Below are 16,788 nucleotides of genomic sequence, written 5' to 3'. Positions count from 1 at the left end.
AGGGCCAGAGTTTGTAAGTTACCTGGAACATGGGTGCCAAGGACAAGCACTCGATAAGAACAATAGTGATAATGATGATAATACCCAACACTGACACCATACTTAGTACGATCCAGACCTTATCCTAAGTGCTTCCTACTATTACTTATCACTTATTTATACGGATAAATGATTTAAACTGATCGATGATACTGTCATTCATTATAGACCATTTTATTTATGTTGACTCGTTCAATTCTCACATTCACCCCATTAAGTAATCATTACTATCACCCCTATTTTCCAAGTGAGTAAACAGGCTAGGCACAGAGAAGCTGAGTCAGTTACTCAAGGTCACAGAGCCAACAAGCAACAGCACTGGGGGTCAGCCTTTGGAGTCTCTTAAGTTCTGTGCTCTACTGACCACTGTGCCCCCTTCCAGGGTGTGGCCCTTGTATCCAAAGGGCACCCCCTTTGCTAAAGCTTAGCCACACAGCTGGGATGAAGTGATGCTTCCACTCTGAAGGGTCAGGCTGGAAAGCCGGCAGGCCATCCACATAGATTATGAGGATGGTATCCTCCACCAGTAGGACGGAGGTAGCAGGGAAGACTGCGCTGGCTCCACCGCTCATCTCTCACCTCCCCGAGTCTCCTCACTGGAACGGGGATCCAAGTGACAGAGCAAACAGGAGTGTGCTTTGGGGACTTGGGGGAGCAGTACAAATGACTGGGTCGACCTAGAGGCTGTTTTCCGAGGCCTCCGGATCAGAGAAATGTAGAGGGGAGCAAGCTGCCAGTGAGGGGGCAGGGAGGGGGGCATGGGTTTTCTCAGGCAGGTTACATCCGCCAGCACCCCCTGCAGAGAGGGATCCCCAGATCTGACCCCTCTCGACCGGAGCCATGTGGAGGGGTGGCCCTCCCCTGGTGTGGGGCTGCCCAGCACATCAGGCCAACTCTCCAGGCTCCTGCTGGCCTGGAGCACAGGGCAGGGGTCTGGGAGGACACAGACACGGTCCTCAGGCCCAGACGGCCTGTGTGAGACGATGATTTCCCCAAGGACAGGAAAGCGCACAGCCAGCTGGCCTGTAGCTGTGCCCGCCCGAGGTGGAGTGGTAGCAACACAGCCCAGGGAAGCACTTACAGTGTGACCACGGCTCTCTTGTGGCCTCCAGCCCGCCACACAATGTCCGCGATGGCCAGGGCCAGGCAGCGGGTCCTACGAGCGTTTGAAGGCTGCAGCTGCCTGAGGACGAAAAGGGAAGTGTGTTTATGCCTATGGGGACAGACATCAGAGACAGCGCAGCCCTGTGGAAGATGGCCTGTCCTCTCCTCTGCTGCCCAGCGGAGCCCTGCGGCCCAGGGGCTCGGGCAGAGCCTGGGAGGAGGGCCTCTGCAGATGAAGACCAAGGCAAGAGCTGTGAGAGAGGGGCCCTGGCAGGGCTGGAGGAGGAACAGGATGAGGAAATCACCCACGGGAGCGAAGGGGCCTCTGGAGACTCGGCAGGGCCTGGAGCGGTGGAAGAAAAGGCTGCGGGTTCTGACAAAGCCCAGGGGACTGAGCCTGGAACTGCTGCCATCCCAGGCAGGGGCACCGCCCTGCCCCACCCAGCCTTGGCCAGCCCCGACGCCCAAGCCCCTGGAGACAGCGGCTCACGCAAGCAGGTGCCCCGCGCTCCCCCAGCTGACAGGAGACCAGACCACGAGTGCTGAGGGGAAAGTAGCCTGACTTGCCGGTTACTTGGACATAGGGCGTGGGGGCGTGGGGGCGTGGGGGAGGGAGGATTCGGGATGACGCTGGGCTTCCGGTGAGTGCATGCTGGTGCCACCAACTGAAATGGGGAACACGGGAGGGGGACGGGGGGTGGCGGGGAGAGCTGGAGGTGCACGTGGGACGACGGGGCGGGGACGGCGGGGGTGGGGGGTGACGCAGCTGGAGGTGCACGTGGGACGACGGGGCGGGGACTGGGGGGGTGCAGCTGGAGGTGCACGTGAGATGACGGGGCAGGGACTGGGGGGGCGGTGCGCAGCTGGAGGTGCACATGGGATGCCCGGGTGAAGCTATCGCTCTAAAGCCCAGGAGAGCGGCTCGGGCTGAGTAGAGGCTTACGAACCAGCAGCGTGTGAGGGGTCCTCGGCACCCCGCGTGGCTAAGATCTCCCAGAGAGAGGATGAGGAGGGCAGAGGCGGCGGCCAAGGCTGGAGCCTCGTGGAACTCCAGCGCGTGGGACAGGCAGGGGAGGCAGGCAGGAAGGGCAGAGCTCGGAGACGGGCCGTTACAGTCTTGGGAGCAAAAGGGCTGGAGAAGGACAGGCAGTCAGTGGTGTCAAAAATGGCAGAGAGGGGCTTCCCTGGTGGCGCAGTGGTTGAGAGTCCGCCTGCCGATGCAGGGGACGCGGGTTCGAGCCCCGGTCTGGGAAGATCCCACATGCCGCGGAGTGGCTGGGCCCGCGAGCCGTGGCCGCTGAGCCTGCGCGTCTGGAGCTTGTGCTCCGCAACGGGAGAGGCCACAGCAGTGAGAGGCCCGCGTATCGCAAAAAAAAGAAAAAGGCAGAGAGACCTCTTACCATAAAAACGGCAACGAAGAGGCCGTTAGTGCATGAAGTCCGTGAGAAAGACAGAAGCAGCAATAGCCACGTACAGACGCTCTTTCCGTCTCCAGGGCTCCACAGAGCCGTGCTTCTCGCCCACCCCTGGATTCTGGGAAGTTTTCTTAAATTCCTACGAAGGCAGGCTGAGTGTCTGAGTGTCTCACTAGCTAACAAACAAAAGGGGCTTGACGCCAGCGCTCCCAGCAACGTAGAGGGAGCTTCCATGTTTGCAGTCACCAAGTACCCTAAGCTCTAGGCTGAGCTGTCGGGTGGGGAGCAGGTGAAAACTGGTGTTTGTCCTTCCTCTCCAGGATAGGAGAGGAGAACCCGGAGACCAAGACACAGGTCACCATGGTGGGCAGCATGTGGTCACGGCCCAGTCCGTGGGCCACAGAGCCAGCCGTCTGCACCTAGGCCGTTGTGGTCCAGTGACTTTAAAGTGGTAGGCAACGTGACATAGGGTCCCTCAGTTTCCCCATCCCTAGACTGGCTGGGGCAGTAGTACCTCCTTCATCGTGTTGGGAGCTTTAAATGAGATGATCTGTGTAAGGTCCGTGGCCCGGTGCCTGGCATGTGGAGAATGCTCAATAAAGGGTACCCATTGCTGTTGTTTTTATGGAAACGTCAAGTGCCCACTTTGGCTGTGGCCAGAGAGTTCACAGGATGGTGAACTCCCTGTATCTGATGTGAAAGTGACGACAAGCCGCTGACACCAGGCAATGCTTCTCACTCAGTGAGACGCAGCCTGCCTGGTACGTCTGCAGCCTCAGGAAGCCTGCCTGCTCCTCTGGAAACAGCTACCACACCACCAGCAAACCGGGCACCTGAGATTCGGGAAGCACTGGCCCTGCGCCACTGTCAACTATGAAAACAAAGGTGAGGAAACTGCTCTGGGATTCAGGAGAGGCTGCCAAGGACCAAGGAGGGCCTGGAAAGCAGGGCTCATCGGACAAAGGAGAAAGGATCCGGGTGCGGAGGCGAAGGCCAGCGAGGGCAAGGGGCTTCCCCAAGGCCTTGAGCCAGGAGTGGAACCCAGGCCCGACCACCACACTTCTCCCAGTGCTACTGTTTTCTGGAAAGCTGTGTCTGGAGCTGACGCAGGGAAGAGCATGCTGGAGAGGACACGGGGAAGGATGGAGAGACTAAATGGAAGCCAATGAAAAGAATGAGAACTTTTGTGTAGAAACACGGAAGTTCAGAGGGTCTGTAAATTAGAGCCTGTGAGACCTGGAAGATAGGCCGGGCCCAGGAGCCAGATCTCTTGATAGCGTTGCAGGTGCAGGAAAGATGGGCTCAGAGGCAAAGGGATGCTGGCCCCCAACACCAGGAGCTCCAGATGCCTGGTTCCACCTCGCCACGCTCACCTTCTTCCCTCACTGCTGTTTCACTTTGTCCAGTTTTTACTAACTGTGTGACCTTGGGTGAATCATTTAGTCTCTGGGCCTCAGTTTCCCCCTTTTAAAAGGGGACAATAATAGTACCTCCTTCACAGGGCGGTTTTAATGATTAATGAAGTAATACGTGTGAAGTGCTTCTAACAGTGCCTGGCATGCGATAAGTACTTAATATATGTTGGTTTTTAAAATCTTATTTGTGGCTGCCCTGAGCAGCTTTCAGGCAAGCGTTACCTGCTTCAGTAAGTTAGTGTGGACCATAGTGAACGTCTGCAAGGTGACCCGGTAGCTCCGTCTGGAGGTGTTCCAGCACGGACGTTCTAGACAGAGGATACAATCCAGGCATAACTTTGTCCCGCTCCTGCCCATGTCGAGGGATCTAGCTGGGGAGTGCCCTAGTCACACCTGTGCTGTAGGAGGAGCCTGTGATGAGTATGTCCAGTGAGGACAGGAGGGAGGGCAAGATGAAGCAGCAGTGCTGGTCGGGCCCTGGCCGTACAGCTCAGCTGAGGAGCAGGGCACCCCAGTCCTGGGCAGGGGCGGCAAGGGGATGGGCGTGGGTGCCCAGGAGGTGGGACTGACCCGACTGGCGGTCACCTGGATGGGGGTGGGGCAGGAAACAAGCCCTGGGGATGACGGAGTCCAGTACCGTGGGTTGCGATTCCAAGGAGATGAATGTCCAGAATGCAGACCCTGGGCCAGATGCCCGCAAGCATCATTCCAGCCCGGCCCTTCTGCCGGGTAACCGGCCACAGGGTATTCAGGGCTGGGCTGCGTGCGGATGACAAGAGGGAGGAGGGAGGCGCTGCAGTGAATCGCCGGGGAACTCAGGGTCTGCCTTCACCTCGGTGACCAGGGTGGTCCTGCACTTCCTTCATCAGTCACGCACGCGCCTATCCAACCCCTACCGCGAATCTAGCACCTGGCCGGGCTCTCGCACCAAGAGAAGTTTCTGTAAAAGAGTCTAATACCTCACAGAAGAAGTGCAGGATTTGTCTAAGGGTGGGCGATGGGCGTCAGGAAGTAATACATCCTATGCTTGGCTTAATTACCCAAGTCTTTCAGATTAAAAAGATGTTTCTACCATCATTAGCTCAAAACAGGCTCACCAGTCCACCCTGACGTGCCCGCTAGTCTGAGCCTATAGAAGAATCAGAAGCTGGTGAGTGACTGCAGACCTTTCTGCCCCCTTTCAGGGTCAGACGCTGCCAGAGCTGGCCTGGGGACCCCCAGACCTGGGTTCCAAGCCTGGCTCCGCTAATGGGTCCAGAGGGGCCTTGGGCAAGTACCCCTCCTTCTCCGGGCCTCGACTTCCCCAGTTGAAAAGGGAAGTAGAGGCGAGAGGGCAGCTCCCTTGCCTGTGGCGCTCCCTGAGCCCGCAGGGGAACGGGGCTCACCATCGCTTCCCACGAGCCCTCCTCAAGTGGAAAAACACCGAGCCCTGCCGCCCGGCTCTGCCGTCCCCAGTTGAGGAGAGGCCGGCTGCCGGCCTGATGGGATGAGTCTTAACGAAGCCAGACAGCCCTGCAGAAAAAACACCACCTCTGCCAAGAAGCCATTATTTCAGCATGATTTCCCTGGAGGCCGCAGTCACATCCTCGTGCGGCTTCGTAAACTACAGAGCCCAAAGAGCTGCACCTTGGTCACTGGGAGTCCATCTGGGTGTCCTGCCCCCGGGTGTTTCAAGCTCATGACACTCAGCCTCATGCGGGGAGATGGCAAGCAGGGGGCCACGCCCGCCCAGGCCTGCAGACCCAGTGCAGGAAGGCCCACCGGCCCTGGTCCCGGAGCTCCCAAAGCGCCCAACATTCAGCAGCTGCAGGTGCCGCCTCTGTGTGGCATGAGGGCCAACGCAGTGCTCCTAAAGAGAACAGAGGAGCTTTCCTGCTTTTTTCTTCCTTTTTTTTTTTTTTTAAACCAGATCATTTCTGAAATCTTAGAATTTCAGAGTCAAAAGGGAGTACTGCAGGCTCCAACCCAGCTCAGCACACCAGCCTGTGCAGCGACACCAATGACCCAAACAATCAATATTAAGATCGTACAAATGCATCAAGGAAACCAGAGGAGCCGGGCTGCGAGAGGTTCCCGCAGGGATGTCGAATGTCATCCTTTACTCACACGAGGCAGCAGGTCCCCAGGGGGTTGCCATATTACTCTTCTGTACTCTTCTGATATTTTTTTTTCCCAAATTAGGAAAAATGGGGAGGTTCTGCCTAGAAGCCCTTCGTAAACTACAGAGCCTAAAGAGCTGCACCTTGGTCACTGAGAGTCCATCTGGGTGTCCAGCCCTCGGGTGTTTCAAGCCCATGACACTCAGCCTCCCGGCACCAGCCCCTCCTGGCCTCTCTGGCTCGCCTGGGGCTCAGGGTCTCTTCTAGGAAACAGTGTGGTGTGACAGACGTGCTTGGCTCTGCCCCGGAGGTCAGATGTGAACCTGGACAAGCATCTTTCCCTCTCTGGGACTCAGTTTCCCCATATGTACCACAGCAGGCGATCTCAAGGTCCCACCCACTTGCACAGCCCTTGATTTACAAAGGATTTGGTTTGCATTTCCTTACTGAGTCAGACTTGGGCAGGACAGAGATTCACAAATGGAGAAAGTGAGGCCTTGCTGGCCCACAACTGTAATCCAGGTCTCTGGCTGGTCCAGTGCTCTCTTCAGCAACCGCCATCCTGGGACAAGCTAAGGACCACAGAGCTGGGCACTCCCCGCAGCCTCAGCACGGGCACCTATAGGCTGCACCGACACCCACTTGGCAAGGACGACCTTCTGTGGCCTCCAACCTGTAGGGCCTCACCTCTGCAAACGGCGACCAGACTCCGCTCTCACCTCCCCCCTCGGCTGCCAGCCCCAGGCCCCGGCCGCTCACTCCCCTGACCTTTGCTTGACCCAAGTCCTAGCCTGAACCCAGGAGGACTCTCTCCTCTCGCCCCCAGTCGGCCTCCAGCCCCGAGGCAGGCTCATGCCTCAGCACAGCTAGGTCCACAGCAGCGGAAGCCAGAGGAGGAGACATAGGATGGGGGGTGTGGAGGCAGCCGGTACTCCTTGCCCACAGCCCATCACCACTGGGACCTCCCCCAGCTGGTCCCTCGGAGCCCGGTCTCCCTGAGTCCCCTGAGGCACTTTCAGCGAGAGCAGCCGGGTCACTGGGCCAAGCTCTCCGCCCCTCCCTCTCGGATGGGTGGGAAGAATGCCCACTATTGGGCCTGCTCGGCCAGCAGCACCAGCAGGAAGCCAGACCACTATGCTCGGTCTGCATGGACAGCAGCTCTGGGTGCAGGGCCTGGGGCCGCAGGCGTGGAGGTGCCACAGGGGAGGGACTTACGAGGAGCACCCACGGCTGTGGGACTCCAAACAAAGGTGAGGTCACTCTTCTGCGGCATGAACCCTTCCGCGCTTCCCGTGGGCGGGACCCTGCCTGGCCAGCAGGCCGAGCTCTCCCAGCTGCTCGGCACAGGCCTCCTCTGGCCCACCCAGGCCGCCTTCCCCCAGAGCGGGGCTCCTTCCCACCAGGCACACCCCACACACAGCTCCCAGCAGCCAGCAGCCCCTTCCAGCCTCCTCCCCTCCTGCCCCACCAGCCCGGCCTCCGAGGGCCTTCAGTCTAGGCTGGCCACAACTCTTCTTCCCACAGCTGGTACAGTTTTCTTTCTGCCCAGAGCCCGTCTTGCGCCCCCAGCCTGAATGGCTTTCTGCCTTCCAAGCCCTAGCTCCCCTCTCAGGTGTGGCGAGCAGAACTCTCTCCCGAGGACGTGCCTGGGGATCCAGAGGCTGTCACATCCCCTTAGTGGGAGGCTGCCTTGTGCCCTGGGCAGAAACGGCCCTTCCGGGAACCAACTTATACACCCCTCCCTGACTGTTGGGAAATGATCTACAACTTCCCCCAAGAAGTCCAAAGTCCAAGTTCAAAAGCAGCTCTGAACAGACATGGGGGCTGAAATGAATTATCAAACACCTCCCACGAGGGCCAAGGCCAAGGCTTGACCTGAGCAAGCCGCTGGGCCCCAAGGGCCCTCTGGCAGCCTGGCCTGGGTCTCGCCCTGCCCCCTACACTCTGCCCTGGCCACTCCCTGCCCTCAGGCCTCTGCACATGTTGTTCTCCTTACTGGAATACTATCCCCTCCCCTCCCAGTCAGTCTGGATAACTCATATGTTTGTCCCGTTCATTCAACAAAAGTTCCAAGGGCCTCTTCTGTGCACTAGGCCTGGGGCTGGATGCCAGGGACTGGCTACGGCCCAGGCAGCTTAGGAAGGCCCCTGTTCTCAGGGGGCTTGTGTTCTGGCGCACAGACAATGGACAAGTAATGACTTGGATAAAGAGGGCATCCAATGGTGGGGGCCTTGCAGGCAGCGTCTAGGGAGGTCGGGGAAGGCGGCCCTGAGGCCATGGCCTCTGCGCGTGAGGAGCCAGGGAAGGAGGCCGAGGGATTTGCTGGGAAAGGAGAAATCGAGGGAGGAACAAGCCTGTGCGAGGGTGTGTGCGAAGCCAGTCAGGAGCCCTGCTCACCCTCCGGATCTCAGTAAGATTAAAATGTCACTCCTCCAGCAAGCCTGCCTGACCCTCTTCACGTCCGGGTGGGCCCTGAGCTCCCTGCACGTCCCCCTGGGACCTCCTGTTCATCTGGCTCTCGTGTTCAGTCGCAGGTGCCATGAGGGCAAGGCCACAGCTACCTTGTTGAGGCCCGCACGCCCTCCAGGCGCCTATTAAGTCCTCCCCGTGCGCCCCTCTCCAGTGCAAGGAGGGAAGGTAGGAGTGGAGGTGCATATGTGCTCGGAGAGGGTCCCTGCGCCCTTAGCGGGCAGGCATCCAGAGGTCCCTCACTTAGCCAGTCCCAGCCAACCAGCCAGCCAGGAGCGTCCCTGACCATCGGACGCTCACTGTGTGGGCCGCGCTTTGCTGGACTGGACCCCAGAGCAGGCACTGGGGAGGAGAACAGCACAAGGTCAGACCTTGCTGTGCAAATGTTGTGTCGCTGGGCTTCCGGCTGCAGTTACGCTATGCTTATGGTTAGCGTCTTTCAGCTTGAAACCAAGCACCTTGATTGTTACTTTGTAAAGTAATGAGACAAATCATATTATCGGACAAATTCTGAAATGCCCAGCATGAAAAGCCACCTTCACTTGAATCCTGTCTAAGGCCACATCCTCTAAGCTGGTAAAATGTGTTTCGTTTTGTACAAGTTTGGCTGGATGTCTGGGGAACTAGTGTCTTTCCCAGGAATTTGAACGTGAATAAATGGGGGATGGGCCTTGTTGTCTTTAAAAAAAAAAAAAAAAAAGGCAAGTCCCTTGAATTCAAGTTCAGGAATTGTCAAAACTAAGCTGTGATTTTCAAATCCGCTTAATCACAACTTTGGAGAAGAGAATGGAGGTATCTACCGGGCAGGAGGATGCTTCCAGGGAGCTGGAAATATTTTCTTCCTTGATCTGGGTGCTGTGTTCATGGGTGTGTGATTTTGCAATAATTCGTTAAGCAGAACATACATGAGTTGAGCCCTTCTTTGAGTTGTGTACTCTTCTGTATGTATATTAGATTTGAACTAAAAAAGAAAGACAAGTGCCAGAAGCTCTGTAAATCTGAGGGTGACTCAGTACCACTGGGCACATAGTTACTGGTTAAGGTAAGAGGGCTGCCTCCTCCAACTAGCCGAGCTGGCCCCAGCCTTGGGTAGCCCCTCGATAATCCTTCTACTTGAGCACCAACTGCAAGGTAGGATTATGGATTTCTCTCCATCCCTCAACCTCACAGAGCACTCGGGAGAACAGAGAATGCGTCTATTCCTCTCTGAATCACCGGTATCCGCACAGAGAGAATGTTCCAGAAATGTCTGCGGAGGGAGTAAGGATGAGAATGAAGGGCTGTGTGCAAACACTCAGCGTGTGAGGTGGAGACAGAATGGCCAAGGGGAGGAAACTGTATCCTGCAGGTCTGGCTGGACCGTGTGGAGATGGCTGTTAGCAGAGGTGGGGGAACGAGGGGAGGGAGGGGAGACCTGGGCTCAGTGGAGGGGTCAGCAGGCTGGCCTGGCTGTAGATGGGATTTGGCGGTTGCTGTGCTCCACTCCTGAGGAGGGGGTGGCCTGAGTTTCAGTGCTGTTCCAACTGCCACTTCCCATGTGGCACAGGACTTAACAAGCCTCCCTGCTCTTAGAAACAAATGGCATGCAGGTCATTTAAACTGGTCAGCACTGGCCCTGTTAGCCAGCCACCGTTTCCCTTTCCAGAAGACGGGAAATATCAGGGAACAAACACACACTTCCTTGCTTATTTTTTCTGGACAGTGAGGAGAAGCCTTGGGAAGAGAAGCTATTGCCAGAATGAGCGCTGACTTACCGAGCACAGTCAGCTCCGCTATCTCCTTCAAACAGGAGTTTCTGTAGGACACAGCCTTGGACAGCGGCCAGAACCCCACACGGACCACCCTGCAGAGAAGGACGCGCGTCAGTGCCTGTGAGAACTGACCCAGGGTAGGGCCACCTGCTCCTCTAGAACCAGCCTCCTCCAACAGGTTACAGAGCCTCAAACAGGGGTCTCCTGCGTGGTAACTACTTCTGTGAAGTGCTGACCCTGAGTCACAGAGAGTGGGTGACAGAGGCCCAGGTGCCCACCGCTAGAGGAAGGAGCAAAGTCTGTGGTGTGTGATGGGGGGAAAGTGACTCTTCACAACCCGTCAGCGGCTGTCACCATGGGTGTCCAGGCATCCAGAGACATGTTTCCGTGTCCACAGGCTGACGGTGTCAATTGTCTACCCAGCCTTCAAGGCCCATCCTAAAGGCCTCCTCCTCCAGGAAGGCTTCCCTGACCATCTCAGCCAGAAGCGAGCCCCTTGGGCAGCCTCCGCTTGTGTAAGCAATCTTGTTCCCCGGCCAGTGGCCTGCCTCAGCACCTAGGAGGTGTGACTTGGAGGGAGAGGGCTCCTTGAGGAGCTCACCCCTGTAGGCATCAGCAAGTACAAGGACTGTCAGAGCAGGGGCCGTGGGTGCCCTTGAACTCGGGGTGCAAGAAGATGTGCTGACTTGGCCAAGTTAGGGGCAGAAGTGGGTGGTCTTGGGGTTCTTCCTCAGGCAGTGTGGGGCAGGGGGAGGCTCCTGGGGCTTGAGAAACGGAACCTGGATAAGCTGCCGGATTTTACGGTTATCTTCTGGCCCTGGAAATGTGTATCTTGGCAACTGTGTATAAGCCATGTTCAAATCCTGCCACAATCTACCTCCATTTCCCTGTCTTATATCATATCCTCCCCGCACACTTCTGGTCCTCACGCTTGGTACTTTTGCCCCTTCCTGCAGTCCCTGTATTTTCACACGGCCTCCCTTTGTTCATGCTGCCCTCTGCCTCCAGTATCCTTTCTCCAGCTCTACCTGCAAAATCGTTTCTCAGTACTTAGCTTAAGGACCCTCTCTGGTACCCCTGAGCGGACACAGGCCCCCTCCTGCTCCCCGTCCCCTCCGGCATCATGCACCCCTCACGGCAGCGGTCATGTTGCCCCGCTCTGCGCTGCCAGCCACACGTGAAGTTCCTGCCCTGGGTGACAACTCAGCAAATGAGAGGCTGGCGCAGGCAACACCCACAGGATTTACCAAACTGGGGGACGTGTGCCCCTGTCCGTGATGGGCCCACAGCAGGGTCCCTGGGGGCACTTAAAAACAACCTGCCTTGTTCTGCACGATGCCATATTTTAATGATGCTGAGTCGTTAAAGGAAAAATTCTGAAGTTTCCATTCTTCGTTGAAACAGCAAAAGCTGGAACCAAACAGAATGGTCTTTATGTCCTGTCAAAAGAAGAGAGAATTGTATTGGTTGTTTTAAAAGCAAACAACAGTACACTGCTGGGTGTTTGCATTCCCACAGGAGCTGGTCTTGAGTTCTAGCAGGGTAGTCTGTTTTCCAGCAGGGTAATCTGTTTTCTTTTTATTTTGCAAACCCATTCTTCTCATATTTGAGGACAGAGAAAATGGACCCTCAGGGTCTTACCTCTGGAATATCTGTAAACCTTACCAGCCTGTGCTGACCCAGGCCAAAACCTTTTGAGCTTCCTTAGAAGTTCCTTGATACACAAAATTTTAGTTTTACAGAAGACCTTGGAGGTTCTCGACTGCACATTATAATTACCTACAGAGCCCTGAACAATCCTGACGCCCAGGCCCCGTGCCAGGCCAACTAAAGCAGAACCCCTGGGCGTCGGACGCTGGCATCTGTACTATTAAAAGCTCCCCAGGTGATTCCAACGTACAGCCAAGTTTGAGAACTGGTGCTCTAGCAAACTGTGACCCATACGCCAAATCCGACCCTCCACTTGCTTTGTAAATAAAGTTTTATTGAAACACAGCAATGCCCATTTGTTTATATGTTGCCTGTGTTTTCTTTTACATTACAATGGCAGAGCTGTGTGGTTGCCACCGAGAGGCAAAAATACACTATGTAGCCCTTCACAGAAGAAGTTTGCCAACCCCACACTGGTACAACCCCTTCCTACATGTAAGGATCTCCTCTGCAACATCACCGGAGAGCGGTTCCCCCCATAAACTTGGCTTGAACACTCCAACCGCCAAGTGAAGAGGGTTCCCACCACTTCCCAAGGCAGCCCCTCCATTTCTTCACGGCTCTGTGTTCTCAAAACTTCTGGCTGATACGGATCTCCCATCAACCCAAGCCTCACCCTCCAGAGCCCCAGAAAGTGCCAACCCCTCCCCACTGACCAGCCCGTGGATGGGAAAGCAGAGCCTCATCTCCACTCGCCCCTCCCCCATGCCGGCTGCCTCTTCTCTCTCCGCCATGATTTTACATCCGAGAGTATCTGAAGGGCCAGCATGTGGATTCTGTCACTACCCGCTCAGACCATCTCTTTGCAGGTCATATCTTTCCTACAGACTCACGTTTCCCTCTAGAATCGGTTCTTTTTTTTCTTTTCACTAAGTACAAGGAAAATCTCTGTGACAGAGCGTTTGTCTACACGTCATCACATGTGGGCTAGTGGCACCCAGGAGAGAGGGGTGGGTAAATTCATCTGTCAGGGCTTGGTTCCCCTTCTTGCACCAACTACGATCATCGATGTATTTGGACTGAGTTTCCCAAGAGCCTAGAAACTATAGGACCTTGAGTTTTCTGGCTGAAGCCCATGTCTATTCTCTCAATCACAGAAAGACAGCTCCCAGCTAGGCACAGTATGGTTGCCAGGTCCCAGGGTTACGAGCCTGGAAACCTGGGTCCTGCTTGCTGTGGCTGTGGACACCACGTGTGCTGGGTCCTCCTTTCTCTGCGTGGGCCTCGGTTTTTTCAGCTGCTTCTGGAGATGCTACTACTGGGTGGTCTTTAGAGGCCGCTGAGGACCCTTCACCAAATAGCGGTACCCACTGCAAAGAATCATAGCCCTGCGGCTACAGACAACCAGAGCACTCACTCCCAGGCTTGGGGCTACTTAACTGTGTCTGACCCTCTCCCTGTGGTTTCAAAAGAAGGAAGGGAAAAGGAGGAGAAGGATGGGGAGGGACAAAACCTCTAGAAAAACCTTTGACTTTTCATCTGCGTGCTGAGTAAATACCAGGTAAGCAGGAAGAGAACAGGGTCAGCTGTGTCCCCAGGAGTTTTATTTTTCCCTCCTGGATCCTGGCTGAAAAGCCAGTGGAGGACGGCAGGGGCAGCATTCCATCCCGCAGGAACCACTGGCCACGGAGAAGGGCGAGGCCCTATGGCAGCAGAGATGGTGAGGAATCCAGGACATCCCCACAGAGGAGGCTGCTGAGGCCAGGAACCGGCTCCCGAAGTCCTGTGACTCCAGGAGGTCACTGGTGTGAACCCAGGTGGCGCTGAGGAATTGGTAACACTTCCCTGTCCTTCCCTCACTGCTGCCCAGCCTGAGCCCAGCTCAGGGGACCAGTGCAGGAGCACAGTCAAGTTAATGAGGACAATTATCCCGTTCCCATCGCAACCCTGGAGTTACCGGTTGCGGACATGGTGAAGCAGAGCTCTGGACCAACAGAAAAGCTGGATTCCGGAATGTTTGAATGGGAGGAGGTTGTATCCTCACCTCTTGTCTCAGAGAAGGAGAGGGAGATGCCAGGACTAGGCCCTTGTTTTCCTGACTCTCCGTTCAGGTTTTCTTCCACATCACATGCAAATTTCCATTTTAACAGTGACTGAGAGATTATAACAGGATGAATGGAGCCAGAGAGATGAAAATCACCTCATCGGGCTTCCCTGGTGGCACAGTGGTTGAGAGTCTGCCTGCCGATGCAGGGGACACGGGTTCGTGCCCCGATCCGGGAAGATCCCACATGCCGCGGAGCGGCTGGGCCCGTGAGCCATGGCCGCTGAGCCTGCGCGTCCGGAGCCTCCGGGACGCAACGGGAGAGGCCATGGCAGTGAGAGGCCCGCGTACCACAGAAAACAAAAGAAAATCACCTCATCCACACCAACTCAAACCCAGATGCCTTCAATTCACACCAACTAAAATCCAGACACATCACCTGGCACTTTTCAACTGACACCCACCTTTGCCACTGAGAGGTCGATGGGCTTTGACTCTACTTGCAGCTTGAGTATCGATGGCACTGGAGACAGGATGACTTCTTCCCTTAGCAGTTCATCCTCCACATCCTCTGAAAGACAACCGTGGCCACGTGAGCTCCTTGTTATGACTCACAGAGAACAGACTAAGAAGCCGTTTAACGCCCAGGACGCTGATGAGTCTTGAGGTGGCTGGAATGAGAGGAGGGCTCCTCCACCACCCACCCCCTGTCCCCGCTGAGGCTCCCAAGCCTTCATCAGAAGGAGAAAGGCAGAGTGAGAGCCCTTGCTCCGTGTCACCCCACGCTGGTCCCAGGATGCTGGCAGATGGGACTTGGCTATCAGTCCACTAGAAAGCTCTGCTCGTGGACGTGCAGAAACAAGGGCCTAGGCCTAAGCTGCGAGTCAGGCCCAGAAAAGCCTGGCTCAGACACAATTCTTACGAAAGGTGGGCGTGACCCACAGATCTGTCCCCCTGAGGACAAACATGAAGAGGGCAGAATTAGGAAAGAAAATGCCGCCCTTCCTGCGAGAATAATAATAGTTATAATAGATTATCACTATCGTGGCTTTCATTTACTTACCATCTGGGTTTTATCATCTGAGCCCCAGAACAGCTTCCACGAGAGAGTATCATCATCCCATTTAAAGATGAGGAAACTGAAGCTTAGAGAAGTTAAGGAACTGACCAAAAGTCACACAGATGGAAAATCGCAGAGATAGAACATAAACCCAGGCCAACTCCTAATTGCTCGGCCATCCTGCCAGTCAGACCTCCCTGGACCTCCAGCCGGAAGGGAAACTAAGTCACATTCTCATAGCTGGGGTGACTGAGGCCCAGAGGGGGTCCCAGCGTGGGTGTTGTCAGCGTCAGCCTGTGCTGTCCCAGCCGGTGAGGCTCCCTCTCGCCACCACACGCACTGCCGCAGCATCTACCAGAACCCTCAGAGGCAGGACCCAAGTGAAAACAGCCCAAGGCAAAGATGCTGGCAAAGCCGGGCAGGCCGGTCTCCAGAGAGCCTCTGGAGACTTCTTCCATCCCCCTTTCCCCAAGATTAAATGCTTATTTAAAAAGCACGCCACGCCGTATAGAAACCAACATTGCCTGCCATAATTCTGTGCATCTGGGACTACAGAAATGTCACAGTCCCTGCGCCGCATCTTCTGAGACGGTGTGCAAAGGCCAACATCCCCAGAACACGCGCCATAAGCCTTATTCTACAGCCTCCTTTTCTCCCCTGGAGGAGGACCAGGCACAGCACGAGGCTCGGTCCACTGAGATGGAGACAGATTTCACCTTCAGGGTGAAACAAAATTTTTAAACAAGTCTGGAATTTAAACGAGAACCTTTCTTAGTTAGGGTCTCTAAAAAAGCCACCCTGTGACCATGGCCTTACAAAAACACCTGAAATAAAGACCAGATGTTCACCCAGCAACACACACGGGTCTTGAAAACATGGCTCTGGGTAGAGAAAGTAAGAAAGCAAATGGGGTGTATAACACAACACGATTTACATCCATTATAAACACATGCACACAAAACAACACTAAGCATTTTTGCAAGAACGTACACAAGCAGAAAGAAATCACTAAACACGTGAGAGGGGTTGCTTACGGAGACAAGGGTCATGGGAGTGTAGCATGAGGCTAAAGGGAAATCAGGAAGGAAAGGCAAGAGGGAGGCCAATGAGCAGGCTCTGCAAAGGTCAATACTGAGAACGTTAATTAAGCAACAGAGATGTGTGATTAATCCAATCCTAGGCATCTGAGGGCCAAAACAGAGGGGGAGAGTAACTGAGTGATTCTGCCAGGCCCCGAAGGGTCCTTGTGATGCCTCAGCCAGACTGTTTCCTGGAGGCCCGGAGCGGGCAGGATTTAAGCCTATTCGGAGGCTTCTGTTTAGTCTAAGGCTGTCCTGAAGGGAACAGGGGCTGAAACATGCTCTGTCTGAGCCCCATGAACTAAGTCTGAGGCTGGAGGCTGGGGGCCCCAAGGGGGCTGACTGATGGAGCCCCCAGGAACAGGCAGCCTCCCTCGGCTTCTGCCAGGAGGCAGCTGGCGCCTGTGCAGGGAGCTGGTTCAGGACCATGAGGCAGGTCCAGATGTGGCGGGATGGCCGTGCAAAGGAAAACAAAGCACTCCAGCATGACATGTTGGCCAAACAGATAAAACCAGCTGCAAACGCCAGTGGCTTGAAAATGCTATTTTTAAGGCCCTTGTGTAAATGGCTGGTTGAAAAGAAGCAAGGGATTTTGTTTCCCACACCATTTTATTTACCCTTTGGAGGAAAACATATACGTACACGTGGTAGTACTTAATAGAG

The 16,788-nt window shown here is 55.5% G+C and overlaps 1 protein-coding gene across 1 annotated transcript in view; it reads right to left on the bottom strand.

Annotated features, from left to right (window-relative positions):
* Window positions 1–16,788, bottom strand: part of MINDY4 (MINDY lysine 48 deubiquitinase 4) — a 102,633-nt gene that overhangs the window by 29,175 nt on the left and 56,670 nt on the right. Inside the window, exons 7-10 of the mRNA XM_067746655.1 lie at window positions 14,451–14,557; window positions 11,615–11,731; window positions 10,296–10,384; window positions 1,121–1,222 (exon numbers count right to left, since the gene is read on the bottom strand). Of these exons, the coding sequence (XP_067602756.1) occupies window positions 1,121–1,222; window positions 10,296–10,384; window positions 11,615–11,731; window positions 14,451–14,557 (415 nt within the window). The remainder of the gene's footprint in view (window positions 1–1,120; window positions 1,223–10,295; window positions 10,385–11,614; window positions 11,732–14,450; window positions 14,558–16,788) is intronic.

Source organism: Pseudorca crassidens, chromosome 8 (assembly GCF_039906515.1).
Source record: "Pseudorca crassidens isolate mPseCra1 chromosome 8, mPseCra1.hap1, whole genome shotgun sequence".
Classification (NCBI taxonomy): domain Eukaryota; kingdom Metazoa; phylum Chordata; class Mammalia; order Artiodactyla; family Delphinidae; genus Pseudorca; species Pseudorca crassidens.
The sequence above is the reverse complement of the archived record's forward strand: the minus strand, read 5'-3'. Positions and strand labels throughout refer to the sequence as shown.